The 14,099-nt window shown below is 30.5% G+C and overlaps 1 protein-coding gene across 2 annotated transcripts in view; it reads left to right on the forward strand.

Annotated features, from left to right (window-relative positions):
* LOC148603644 (secretin receptor-like) overlaps positions 1 to 14,099 on the forward strand; it is an 81,772-nt gene that overhangs the window by 3,531 nt on the left and 64,142 nt on the right. Inside the window, exon 1 of one of the 2 annotated variants that reach the window (XM_088553450.1) lies at positions 7,898 to 8,105. The exons of the other annotated variant lie outside the window; for it this stretch is intronic. Coding sequence (XP_088409576.1) covers positions 8,103 to 8,105 — 3 coding nt within the window. The 5' untranslated portion in view covers positions 7,898 to 8,102. Of the gene's footprint in view, positions 1 to 7,897; positions 8,106 to 14,099 lie in introns of those variants that run through there. 2 annotated transcript variants of the gene reach the window in all.

Raw genomic sequence — 14,099 nt, forward strand, 5'->3', positions numbered from 1 at the left:
TATTTAGAGAAAACCTTCTTACCCTTGATATATATTTAGGGCTATGACTATATGTGTTTCAATCACAATGTATGAGACAGTGTCTAGAAACTGATTCGTTTTCCTAATCTAATATTTTGACCAATACAAGTCAATATTTGCTACTTGTTCAGAAAGCATTGAACCAATTTGCTCTTTATTACATGAGTATGTTCATTAACAGATGACATTTATTTGTACTTGTGACTGAAAATTGTTGCATTTCGATAATCCAAGCATAAAAGAATGTCTTTTAAATGATACGTATTTCATTAAAGACCCACGTGTGACTTTGAGCTGACATTTTCCTTCACTGTGGGTTTGTCTCTTTGACATATTTACCATTTCCATTCGCGTTTTGTTTTCTTGTAGTTACAAAATAAAATATGTATGGTTCAGCCTTGAATTCCTAGGACGCTTACCCTACCGGTGCACCTGGTCCATGCTTCTATGTTTTAGTGGAGTCCGAGTTGCTCATTTGCTTTTGTTACTTTGTATGTATGATTTTAGTTACTTTTTGTTCTTTGCTGTCTGTCTGTTTCCCATGTCTGGTCTTTGTCCCTGGATTACATTCTTTTGATTACCGCTATAACCTTAGTTCCCTTGATTACTCTTTTGTACCATACAAAATCGCCTTTCCCGATTTGCGACTACGAATTTGATAATTGTGTTATTACCGTGTTATGTATGATTCCGTATTAATATCAGGCACGGAATTATTTATTAGCTGTGAATGACATTATATGTTGTATAAATTCTGCAGAAGATAATAAGATTATTATTATTCATTTGTTGAGGGATAGTATTGTGTTGGGATGTTATGTATCCATCATTAGAACAAGACAAAAGCGTCTGCGGTACGGATATCACACACTCTTTTTAGTTTATTACAGTGACATAAATGAAGCTAATAGTTATATTAGCCTTTCAAAAGTCAATACTAGTGTGAACATTGCATTTTATAGTGAAAGAGGATTTTTGTCTGAAAACTTGTTTCTTTTTTAATAAGTACGATACCGGATTATTTTATCTTTAAGTTAACAAGAGAAAACATGAAATAAGTAACACTTGTGTAATCTAAAGAAAGTTCAGACAAAAAATGTAACTAAAACACATTATCTGTTTATAATTGTTAGATTGTCAAATCTATGTATACTTAGTTTTTTATTTAAAGTTTACTGTCTCTTGCAAAAGTTACGAACGTTATTCATGGGGAAAATTCTTCTGTTTAATTTTGCGATTATAACCCTACAACTGAAAAGTACATAATATCCAGAAAAAAGTCTAAACTTTTTCGATTGAGAAATTGAGATGTAAAAAAACGGATCTTCGTTTTTCCTTGAATTGATTCTTCATCTTATCGCAAACCTTCGTTCAGTAAATTGATATCCATATATCATTCAGATATTTTAATAACCAACATGATGTTTCTTTGTTAACTTGTTGAACTGAATTATAGCGACAGAATAATTACCCTTTCCGTTTTGATATAATTTTGGTTGGGCTAATTAAGCAGTATTGTGTTTGTTTACTACTTTTTAAATGTCGGTCCATGATTGCTTTAGGTTTCTAACGAACTATAAATTTAGTTCTTATCAAAAGCAATTGCACTCGTTGGTTTTTTAGTTCATTTAGACCAGTTTTAATATGGCTGAATGATTAAGGATTTCTAAAGCTATGGTGGTTTACAACACGATATGATATGTTGTCCCCTTTTGTATTGTTATTATAACAACTGTTATGACGCCTACCCTACCGGTGCACCTGATCCATGCTCCCAGTTTTTAGTGGAGTTTGCTTTTGCTACTTTGTACGGATGATTTTAGTTACTTTATTTTCTTTGTTGTGTATGTTTTCATTCTTTTGATTACCGTTAAAAGCTTGGTTCCCTTGATTAATCTTTCTAATTATACTATGTACAAAGTCTTCTTGTTTGTGTTTCAGTCTGACAGGAATCGTTTACTTATCTTTTGCTTTCTTCCTACTTTTTTTGCATTGTGTATGCTGGTCATTTTTTTTTGGCCTTTTATACATTTTAGTTAATGGTTTGTTTTGTTTTGTTTTGTTTTTTGGTTTTGTTTCTGTTTTGTTTTTTGTTGTTTGTTTTTTGTTTTTTGTTTTTGTTTTGTTTTGTTTATTTTATTAATTTTTTTATAGTTTTTTTTTTGTCTTGCTTTTGTTTTTGTTGTTAACGACTGGTGCTGGTGTATTATGTTATCTCATAAATTATGACATGATTGCTATACATTTGTTACGGAAAAGACTTTTAGTGTTTATATGACTAATACATCATTTAGGCGATCTTCAGGATCTGACAGGAATCGTTTACTTATCTTTTGCTTTCTTCCTACTTTTTTTGCATTGTGTATGCTGGTCATTTTTTTTTGGCCTTTTATACATTTTAGTTAATGGTTTGTTTTGTTTTGTTTTGTTTTTTGGTTTTGTTTCTGTTTTGTTTTTTGTTGTTTGTTTTTTGTTTTTTGTTTTTGTTTTGTTTTGTTTATTTTATTAATTTTTTTATAGTTTTTTTTTGTCTTGCTTTTGTTTTTGTTGTTAACGACTGGTGCTGGTGTATTATGTTATCTCATAAATTATGACATGATTGCTATACATTTGTTACGGAAAAGACTTTTAGTGTTTATATGACTAATACATCATTTAGGCGATCTTCAGTAGTATTCAAAAGTATTGCATTAAATATCAAACAACCGTTACCTAGAGTAGGCCTAATTTTGATGTTGTTATTTTTATTGTTTTCTATGTAATTTTGTTATAAGTTGGCATTATCAGAAACTTATCTACCCACATACGAATAGAAAGCTATTATAAGTGTTAAATCCTTACGACTTAACTCATTCTTAGACATTTATAATTCATGAAATAGGTATTTAAAAGGAATTAAGACATCGCATTTAATAATAAAAGTGTTTTATATCAATATACGTACTAGTCCCAGTGTACTGTTTGCCGTGTATAATACGTTATTGAAATGTATATGAAATTTCGATAAAAAGTGACTTTTATAAGGATTAAGGGTCTTGTTTATATATCAAGACCATTCTATATCATAGAATATGCATTGTCTTTATATTACGACAAACAAACTATTAAAATAATATCAGTTTGTGTAAAATCACATCCTTCCACTTTGTATTGAAAACCTTATCATGCATACTAGTCGATATTATAAACCAATATAATTTTTTAAATATTATACAGGAAATAATGGCAATTCTATTCTTACCACATTGAATGCGTAATTTCACAATTTATGTAACCGATTTCTTTTAAGTCGGCTGAAAATCAACACATCTAAGACAATCTAAAACTGGTTCTTTATAATTTATGTTAAAAATGTTGATACATTATGAAGATTATCTGTATAATAAATAGGATAATCAATCTAATTAATTATTCTATTAGTCTCATATCGGTCATTCCCATTATATTGTGAGGTTGCAATTTTTACATGCACATATGAAATGTTCAATTATAGTAATTAGTAGCAGATCATGTTCCTTTATGGAAATAACATATATGCAGCCATACATAACAAATATAATAGTACAGCAAAACAGTGAAGTTCCGTTTTGAAATGTTTAAAGTTAATATGAAAGGGCAGTCATTTTAGCAATTAAGTAGCAGTCTCTCTACGAATTATATAATGGGTGATTTATGGGTAGAACGATCACATATTTAGTTAAGATATGGTGTTAGGAATGTTCGTAATGTGTTTACTCAAGGACACGTCTTCTGGAAGAAGGAAAACACCATGCAATGGTATGCATTTCTGCGGAGAGAACTCTGTGTGTGCCTACACAATAAATTATGACATTCACCGAAAACACCTTTTACCATGTTAAATCGTAACGGAGCATTAAAAACAACTTTATTGTATGATTTTTGCATGATAAGACGAAAACAACTTCTAACATCGAGAACAAATTTGTGATTATTAAAGCTTACTTATTTAATATACTCAGCTTTATAATTTTAACTGAAGAGTTTCGTTTGTCCTCTATACCAGGCATGTGTAGCCTTTAATAGGTCGAAAATATTCGCTGAAAATAATTTTTGCGCTCTCCTGTTTCGCCGTATCTGTGATGAATCTACTTTCGAAAAAGTTTTAATAGCGATCTTTTCTCACATATTTTCAAAACAATTCGAGCTGTTAAGTTTTCGAGCTACACGCCTGATATCGCCGAATTGCGAAAATTTCTTAATTAACAATATGTCATAGAGGTATAAAGTAACATGCTATTCAAGTAATCGTTTGTTTGTTTAGAATATCGAACTCCACTGATTATAATTCCAATAAAGCTATATACTGACTCTTTATAATGAATAATTACAAACCATAATAATTTATTTCTTAATGGCATATAAAAATACCATGAAAAAAATTTGGTTGATATCTTATAATAACATGGTGTGAATAATCCGATAAGGTGTTGGTGTCATCATGAATTCGTGGATCGTTATGGTGTATCAATCTGCGCCATGAAAACTGATTTATTCAACGTGTCATAATTTTCCTTTCCTCGTTTGTCTACCCCGGACTTGACTTTTTATAAGCAACTCGGCGGATGTTTCTAGAAAAGCAGAGGACGCTTACCCTACCGGTGCACCTGGTCCATGTTCCCAGGTTTTAGTGGAGTCCGAGTTGCTCATTTGCTTATGTTACTTTGTATGTATGATTTTAGTTACTTTATGTTCTTTTTTTGTGAATGTCTGTTTTCCATGTGTAGTCTTTGCCCCTGGATTACATTTTTTGATTACCGCTATAAACATGGTTTACTTGATTATTCTACCTTACATGGCTGATAGGACTTTGTTCTTACTAGATTTCTGTTATGACAATGTCTACCAGTTTGGTCGTTATAAACACATTTCATGACAGTTTTGCTTTACCAAATGTGACATAAAACAAAATCGGATCTGACTATAAGACAGACCATGAACAAAGAAAGGATGTGAAGAAACATGATTTTGAATAGTCTTATTTTTTCACAGTTATGCCAATTGAAATTGTATAACCTGCATAAATTGGTAAGCGCAATTCAAAACAAAAGATGTTTTCTTAAATGGAAATCAAATACCACTTAACAATTAACTTACCAAAATGTTGAACGTTAGAAAATGTTGCTAATTAATCAACAGCATTCGTATTGAATTTCATACTGCAACCGTTGTATTTGAGCAATTAAAACGGATTGACATTTATTTACAAGTGATATATGGTAACTGACCGACTAATACTTTCTGGTGTGACGTCATGAACGTTGTTGTCGCTCGCTTCAAATAAAAACGATATTTTCCTGCTTGATTTGTCCATTTTCTTTCTCATGTTTGTACAAATTCAGCTCAAACCGGTGATAATGCTCGGCACAGCATTGCGTTTGTGTCAGGTCACTGCACTGTTAAATATAGAAAGGTCTCAAAAATTCCCAACAATGTTAGAACTGCCAAATTTGAGAAGCAAATTTTTGGTCGTTCCTTCCGCGAGGCTCGAACTGATACTGCTGTGTACTACGTGCATAAAATCAGCTATGGGTTTCAATAATCCAGATTGTTTTTTTTTATTAGTACATAGAAATTAGCATTGCTTTTTTGTGTGTGAGTGTGTGTGTTTTTGTTTTTTATACTACTTTATGAAGATTTTGCATCAATACACATTTGATCAATTTTAACTTTGCAAAGTTGCGTTTAACAAAACAGAATTCATACTACCTTGAACATGTTCAGGATCAGTTACTACATTTCTATGCAATTCTCGTGCGCTTTATTTTAAAGTTTGATTTTACAGTAAAGAATTGCAGCCTTCATACAAAAAGATTTGGCAAATTAGCTGACTTTGATTTTTCAATTTTCATTTTTCCGTATTCTGATAATATTCCAGAACCACGCTACTATGATATTCACATTTAACAACTGGTCTGTTTTGCACGTACTTCGATTTTAATGAAGGTACGGTCAAACCTCGGTAGCTCGAATTCCAAGGGACCATTGAAAAGTGTTCGAGTTATCGGGAGTTCGAGAAGTTGAAGTTCGTATATTTCCGGATTTCTTTCGTTATCGGTCAGAGTTCGACTTTATCGTTAGAAATTACTTACTTCCTCCGAAGTTGTGTAAGATCGTGGATCTTTTCCATTCGCTTTCGGGAGATTATGTTGATTTGTGGACATTAAAAATGTTGTGTTTTCATTTCAAAAACCGTCCAGAGTGTGGGTTCATTGGTCAATAATTTGTTTCCATCCGCTTTTCTGTCACGGTTTCATCATAACGACTTCGGAACGTTCTCGAACTTCAATCAGTTTTATGTTAAGATCAAAACTACCTAATTAGTGATGACTTAAATATTAACCGTAATTAACTAAAATGACACTGATTAATGATAGGGTTTCAGTTTTTCACAGCTTTTATTTCCCAAGCTGACAAAATGGCTGACGAGTTCGAGTTAGTGAGGATTGTTCTCTAACATTTATTAATGAACGGACCGACTAGTCAGTTCGAGTTTTCGAGAAATCGAAGTTCGAGAAATCCAAGTTTTATATTGATTATAGAGGAGAAAATTTTGGTACTTTAAATTGTGTTCGAGAAATCCCGGGTGTTCGAGCCATCCGAGTTCGAGCGAGTGAAGTTCGACTGTAATAGATTTCCTACAGAAAAACTGTGGCAACATGAAATTGATATAAAAAAAACTTCTATTAAAGTTTCTTTGCCGATGCAAAGCTTTGAAAAAATAGAAATGCTTGTAGGTCCTTAATTAAAAGTAAGATATTCAGAGGTGAGGTATTATATTACATTTATCGATCCATTCCAATAAAGCACTTCATGTAGTTACTCCTATCCTGTTCACTGGAATTGTAATGACCGATTGTGTTTAATTGGTATTTTTCAAGGTTTGTCACTATTACTTTATGGTCTAGCTTTCTGTAAATGTGAGTATTCTTTAAGTAGACATCTATTTTCGTCTATAGGTGATTGTTGTGGTGTTCCAAGAGAGAATTGAATGTGTTATCGAGTGAATTTCATTGTGTATTTGTATGTTGTTATAGCATTTTTACTATACAATAAAGAATGGTTGTTAAGGCCTTATAAAACTAATTAAAGCCCGATGCAGATTCCATGCGCCTATTCACAGCCAAGAAATGTTAGTCATCAATATGTCTTTCAGTAGTTATATTAATTCTTTTAATTGTTATTGTCCTGTAACTGCGTATTTTTTTTACTTTTGTTGTCGATTCCTGCCAGTACGTGCTTAAACATATTTTACTGTAATTGAAGACTTCTTGCTGATATCTTGAGGTATTGTTTTGTTTGTTTGATTGCTTATTTATTTGTGTGTTTTTGGTTTTGTTTTTGTCTGTTGGTATGTTTGTTTGTTTTTATATATTTTTATAAATTGTATTGTTCGTATTATTTCATTTTATTAAAGTGTTCCTTTCACGTAGGCCAGCATTTACATTCATATCAACGTAACATTGTTCACATTCGATTTTAGGAAAGTGATGTTTATTTTATCGGTATATTCACTTTAACACGTGCGTATTTGGTGACGTTATCATCCTTCCATCCAGACGGTGGCTTCCTGTTCTGTTTGAGAACCATTGAAAACTATGAACGTCAGAAAAATTCTTTTTTAGACGTGTATAATAAACAGTTATGATGTTATCGAAGTACGTTTTGATTGTGCCTCTGATGCTTTTGCGTTTATTTTGATTATATTAACTTATCAATAAGATACTTGAAATAGCAGATTATGTTTGCTTATCTTAAATATCCATGTGCTATTTCAAACAAAACCGAATTGGATTTCTCACATAAGTTACATTTAATGAAACGATTGGGAAGAAGAATTATTAAATAGATCAATTATGTCTATATATAGAATGGATAGGATTGTCGCTGTTAATGACGCCTCTGGTAAATCAGACTTTAGTGAAGTCTCTTAATACTCAGAGGAACTTTCTCATTTTTAAATATAAAGAGATGAGCTGGATGTCAAATTTACATTGACAGTTTATATAATGCTGGATTATACAGAATTCATGTTTTGATTATCAGCTACAAACGACGTCTAGATGGTAAGTATTTAGAAAGCTTTATTAACGCCCGTAATTGAATTAAGACCCCACTACGCTCTCACAGTTGCGATATTGAACCCTACACTGGCAAATATTTTTCATGTGAAAGTCACGTGAACTCTAGTCACCAAGTGTATTTGCTCAATTTGGATGAAAATCATGTGAAATTCGTGTGGAAATCACATGAAATATTTTTTCCTGTGTATTTTAATTGATATAAATGCTAGTTTGGTCAGGCCCTATAACTTTTAATAGAGAAAAAATAAAATTTCTGTGGTTGAGGACCAAAATAATACAGGAAGTAGAGCCATCATTATATTATTGTGATTGATCTTCTTGAAGTTGGAACCTTGATCAGTAAAAGAAAAAAAATTCTAGAGCACCAATAAAACATGGCCTGTAAATAGCCATCAGTTAAGTTTATGCATGCCGTTATTGTTTACACTAGTACATGTCAGACCATCGGTCCTTTACAAGTCCGAACTAAAGGAATGCATTAAAACAGTGACATGGAGTTGCCTTAATCACGGACTTTCAATGACAGGAAATGCCATTCTTTATTCTTGAAGGCGACGTTTTTATTTATTTATTATTATTTTTTAAAAAAGGGAATGGGGGTCAAACAATGAGAAAAAAATCATGAATGACTTTATTTGTCGATTATTTACCGAAAGTTTCAATAACACAAAATTTGAAACTCCCATCATTCCTTGTAAAACACATGACAAAACCTCTTTTGACTAAATAAATGAATACGAAAATAATTAGCAGCGTATTGCTTATTTCTCGACTAGTACTGTATATGAACATGTATTTGTTCGAAAACAATGGCAGTTAATCATGGTGTATGCGTCATTATGTAAGCTGTGGATATAATATTTTTAATTTTGAAATTTGTATTATAAATCAACAATGTTCTTTTATGAATACGATGAATTATTTCTACAAACTGTTTTCCATATCTGGTCTTAGACCCTGTATTATATTCTTTTGATTTCCACTAGAATATTGGTTCCCCTGATTACTCTCTCAAAGATAAATAAAACCAGTATTCCGTACTGTCCCAACATTAGAAATATTGTTTAAAGATATTTTTTATTAATCTCATTTGCATACACTTTTATCCTATATAGCTTAGAAAATTAAATATCAAATCTGTGTACAATTTTTTTAAATTTTTCATGATTTAATAGCTTCTTCCATTTACTCGGTTTGAATTTGTATCATTATTTCTATGTTCCTGATATAATTGTTTATACGGCTGTTGAGCTAGTTATCAAATTGTAGAAGATTGATTTTTACAACTGGAAATTTCATGTCTCAATGATTACATTATCATTTAATTGTTGCTTGAAATTACAGATTATGTTTGCTTATCTTATTACCTTTTTGTGATATTAAGTTGAACTCAATTTACATCTACAATTATCGTCAGATTGATGCGTTAGGTGTTTGGATATGTTTTTAGCTACCAGGCATGACGAAAATAATTTCTTTCGAAAGGTAACAAGAGCGCCTATATGTTTCCCTTTGCAGACCTTCGGATCTACTTTTTATTACTACGATATTTCTATTATGTTGTACTCTCCTGAATGAAATAAAACTCATTAGACACGAACACTACTTATTAAAATCTGGGAATGCATTATATGATGTGATGAACCATAAACCGAAGCAACTTTTCCAAAATTCCGAAAAACAAAAAAAAATGTCATTCTTAAAATTACATTTCATAATCAAAATGCAGAAACGTAAATATCTTATGTTTTCAGATATCAATGAATGAGTAATACTGAAATACAACAACATAGGTCACAAAACATGATTTCAAAATGTCTTTCTGTAGTAGATTACATATATTTTGTAAGGAATGTTGAGTATGTACCTTATTATTGATAAAAATCGTCTAATGAACTTTATGACAATGTGTATAACGAACACTTCTCAGGCATTCTTGTGTTAATCTAGGTGAACATTTTAGTAATTTTTTTTTTCATTGCAAAATAAAAAAAATCCTTATGATATATAACAGGTAAGGATGACTTTTAATTGTTTTACGCTACTTTTTTTTTTGTTTTTGTTTTGTTTTTGGGTTTTTTTCCGTTTTTTTATTATTCAAGATACATTTTAGATGAACAATTCAGTTTATGTTTTTACGAGTAAGGAATATTTTCACAAAATAATAAAATTTAAGTTATTATCCATCAATATACATTGATGTGAAAAAAATAATATTGATATGTCAGAGACAATGCTAATGACGGGAGGTGCATCTCTTCAAGGTAAGTCAATCTAGCTATGGTACAATTGCTCCATTCTCGATCATTTCGATTAAAACATGCTCTCCTTTTTATTCATCATTTATAGTTCAAGAACATCTACTCAACTTTACACACGTATTCCTCATTTCAGGAATGTAATATGCACAAATAATTGGAACATTTTATCAAAAGTACTTTCAATGATGTCATTAATGACTACTTAAATTTCCTTTCCTTTTCTTCCGTTATGTACTGGTCAAGGAGTAGTTATCGTCAGCAAGTAATTCTCGCCAACAGATTTTTCGTCTTATCCTGTGAAACAAGTGCATTTAGAAAATTTAAGAAAAAGAGCATTGGTAAAAAAGTTATAAACACCTGACCAATATTCCGTGCAACACATAAGCTGCGTGTATTAAAACAATTGAAGAAACTAGTCCCTTTAAAATTGAAATTATTCACGGAAATTGATTTGATCGTTATTAAACTCCTGGCTATCGCTCGGATGAAAACAGTGCGACATAATTGGCCAGCCTGTGGCAAAACATAAAGTAAAAAAGATAAAATAAAGTTTTTGTGTTTCATTTCTTAAACAAAGCATATTTGAAGCACCGATCTGGCAATATTACTTATCAATTGTAATTAATTAGTATTATTTTTGCAATGATCACCATCTATTCTTCGTATCACTAGAAATTTTGGAAATCTTAAGAATGTTAAAAAATAGGTTTTTGACATAATTATCTACCCCTTCATGTTCCATTGCAGTGAATTGCAATGTCAGTATAACGCATGTTTCAGAAACAGTATCTAAAATCCCGTCTTTATTTCTTCTTTTAGACCACATGGTACTGAGTCTAATTATACTTTCAAAGAAATGGGTTGTTTTTATTATGTTTCACCCATTGCCGTACACTAAGGGAGCCCGATACTTGTAGACTAATGAATGAGTGTTTAAGGTGGCAACAGTTCATTCCATTTTTTTTTTTTTTTTTTTGTAAAAACGTTTAATTTTGGCGGCATAATACATCTTCTGCAACGTTTAACAATCCCATTTTAGCGTGCTCCTTGGGATCGTGTAACGTGCAGCGTGGGCTCGTGTGCGTGTGCCTTTCGTGCTTCGTTCTTCGTATATCGTGCAGCGTTCTTCGTGCAACGGTTCTGTATTTTGATTGGATGATAAAAATAACTACTATGGTAGATCACTTTTACGGAATACCGATGTATTTCGTTTTCTATGCCAAAAGCAATATTCCTTTTTCCTTGAAAAGACAATATTTTGGCAGGAATCACGCATTATTTGGTTTCAAACATTCGAACTTTATTTGTACATATAATGAAATACTGCAAATTGGTCGGAGAAAAATTTCCTGTATTATAGCTGTTTGTGATTTTATGCCGATCCGTATCCCTAGTGTATAGAATGTCTTTTGAGAATAAAAATTCTGTGAAAATGTTTTCGCAATTTATCATGCATAATTGAAATGAACATTTTTTATATCAACAATGCAATATTTTCTTTTTCAGACAAGAAAATGGTATCACTTTACATAAAATAGCTTTACCAATACTTTTTGAAATTTAGTATATTTTATTATTCTCGAAGAAAGAAAATGTATTCCAATTGATCAACCTTTAACAAATGGACATTTTCAAATACAAATAACTTTGTTTTCATATTCAGGGCAGTTATATAGTATTGCATAAATCAACAATACCATATTATCTAAGAATTGAGTATATTTTACCCCACTTTTATGACATTTTAATATTTTTATACTCCCAGACCAGTGAAAATATGTTTGCAATGTACCATGAATAAAAAAATGAATTTTTTTTTATATTTAAAATGCAATATTCTATATTTTAGATAAATAAGATGGTATCGCATTAGATAGAATAGCTCAGTTACTTCAAAATAGAGTATGTTCTACCACTGCATTTTGAAATTTTGAAATTTTTATTTTCCTAGACCAAGGAAATAGTGTTCCCAATGATCCATAAACTACAAGCATGGACCATTTTCACATCAAAATTGCATTCTTTTAATATTCAGAGCAATTAGATGGTATCACATCAGTCAAAAATACTCTATTAACTAAGAATTGAGTATATTTTAACTCAACTCAATTTTATAAAATTTAATTTTTTTCATACTCCCAGACCAGTGAAAATGTTTTTGAAATGTACCATGTAAAATAGAAATGAACATTTATCATATCAAAAATGCTACATTTACCTTTTTTAGACAAATAAGATGGTATATTATAAGATAAAATAGCTAAACTATTTCAAAATAGAGTATGTTTTACCAATACTTTGGATATTTTATTCTCCTGGAAGAAAGACAATGTGTTCCAATTGATCCATATAAAACAAATATGGACATTTTTCACATAAAAATTACTTCCTTTTCATACTCAGAACAGTTATATAGTACCACATAAATCAAACATACCGTATTATCTAAGAATTGAGTATATATTATCCCAATAGTATAACATTTCAATTTATTAAAACTCCCAGACCAGTAAAATGTTATTGCAATGTACGATGTATAATAAAATGAATATTTTTTTTTATATTCAATATGCATAATTTACTTTTTAGACACATAAGATTGTATGGCTTTACATGAAATAGCTAAATTATTTCAAAATAGAGTATCTTTTACCAAACAATTTTGAAATTTTGATATTTTTATTCTTCTAAAAGAAGAAAAATCGTTCCCTATGATCCATACACTACAAATATGGACATTATTCACATCAAAATTACTTTTTTTCATAATCAGAGCAATTTGATGGTATCACATAAGTCAAACATACTCTATAATCTAAGAATTGAATATATATTTACCCCAATTTTATGACATTTCAATATTTTGATACTCCCAGACCAGTGAAAATGTTTTTGAAATGTATCATGTATAATTAAAATGGACATTTTTCATGTCAACAATGCGATATTTTCTTTTTTAGACAAATTAGATGGTATCACATTAGATAAAATAGCTCAATTACTTCAAATAGAGTATGTTTTACCAATAAATTTTGAAAGTTTGGATGTTTTATTTTTCTTGAAGAAAGAAAATGTGTTCCAATTGATCCATATACAACAAATATGGACATTTTTCACATTCTTCCAGCTGCATATATACATTATACAAATTTCATTTTCAATCGAATCAATGGAATGGATCAACTGATCCCTGACTTTTCATTAAACCAAATAAGAAATATGAAATCAATTTTGTAACTGGTTGAACATCCACAATTTGAAGAAAAACATGATTTAGTTTCGTTTCGAGGATATTTGAGGGGTGTTATTCAATAAAATTATATTTTCACTTTTTTGGGTATCATGACATCCTTTAAAATTTCTTATACTTTTAAAGTTGGTTGTAGCCGTATTTTTTTCTTTTTGTTTTATTAATGTTCGGTACACAAAAGTCAATTTGTGTGTTCGCGAACATTAAGGATACTTTTTTCGGTTGCTAATTAATCGTGACATCGATATTACCTATATGTACCTAGATGTAAGGAATCATTACTAGTTATACAATTAGAAAGCTTGAATTGTATTTCAACTTTACTTTACATTTTTTTTTTGAAATTTCTAAATAAACTTTGAATTAATCAAGTGTTTAACATTATTACTTTTCGATACCGAAATAAAAAAAAACACGTATTGTCGCACTTCTTGCAGATACATCTAAGCAATTGAAAAAAATATT

Source organism: Perna viridis, chromosome 11 (genome assembly GCF_037379345.1).
Source record: "Perna viridis isolate PV_CMFRI_1.1 ecotype Kerala chromosome 11, ASM3737934v1, whole genome shotgun sequence".
Taxonomy (NCBI): domain Eukaryota; kingdom Metazoa; phylum Mollusca; class Bivalvia; order Mytilida; family Mytilidae; genus Perna; species Perna viridis.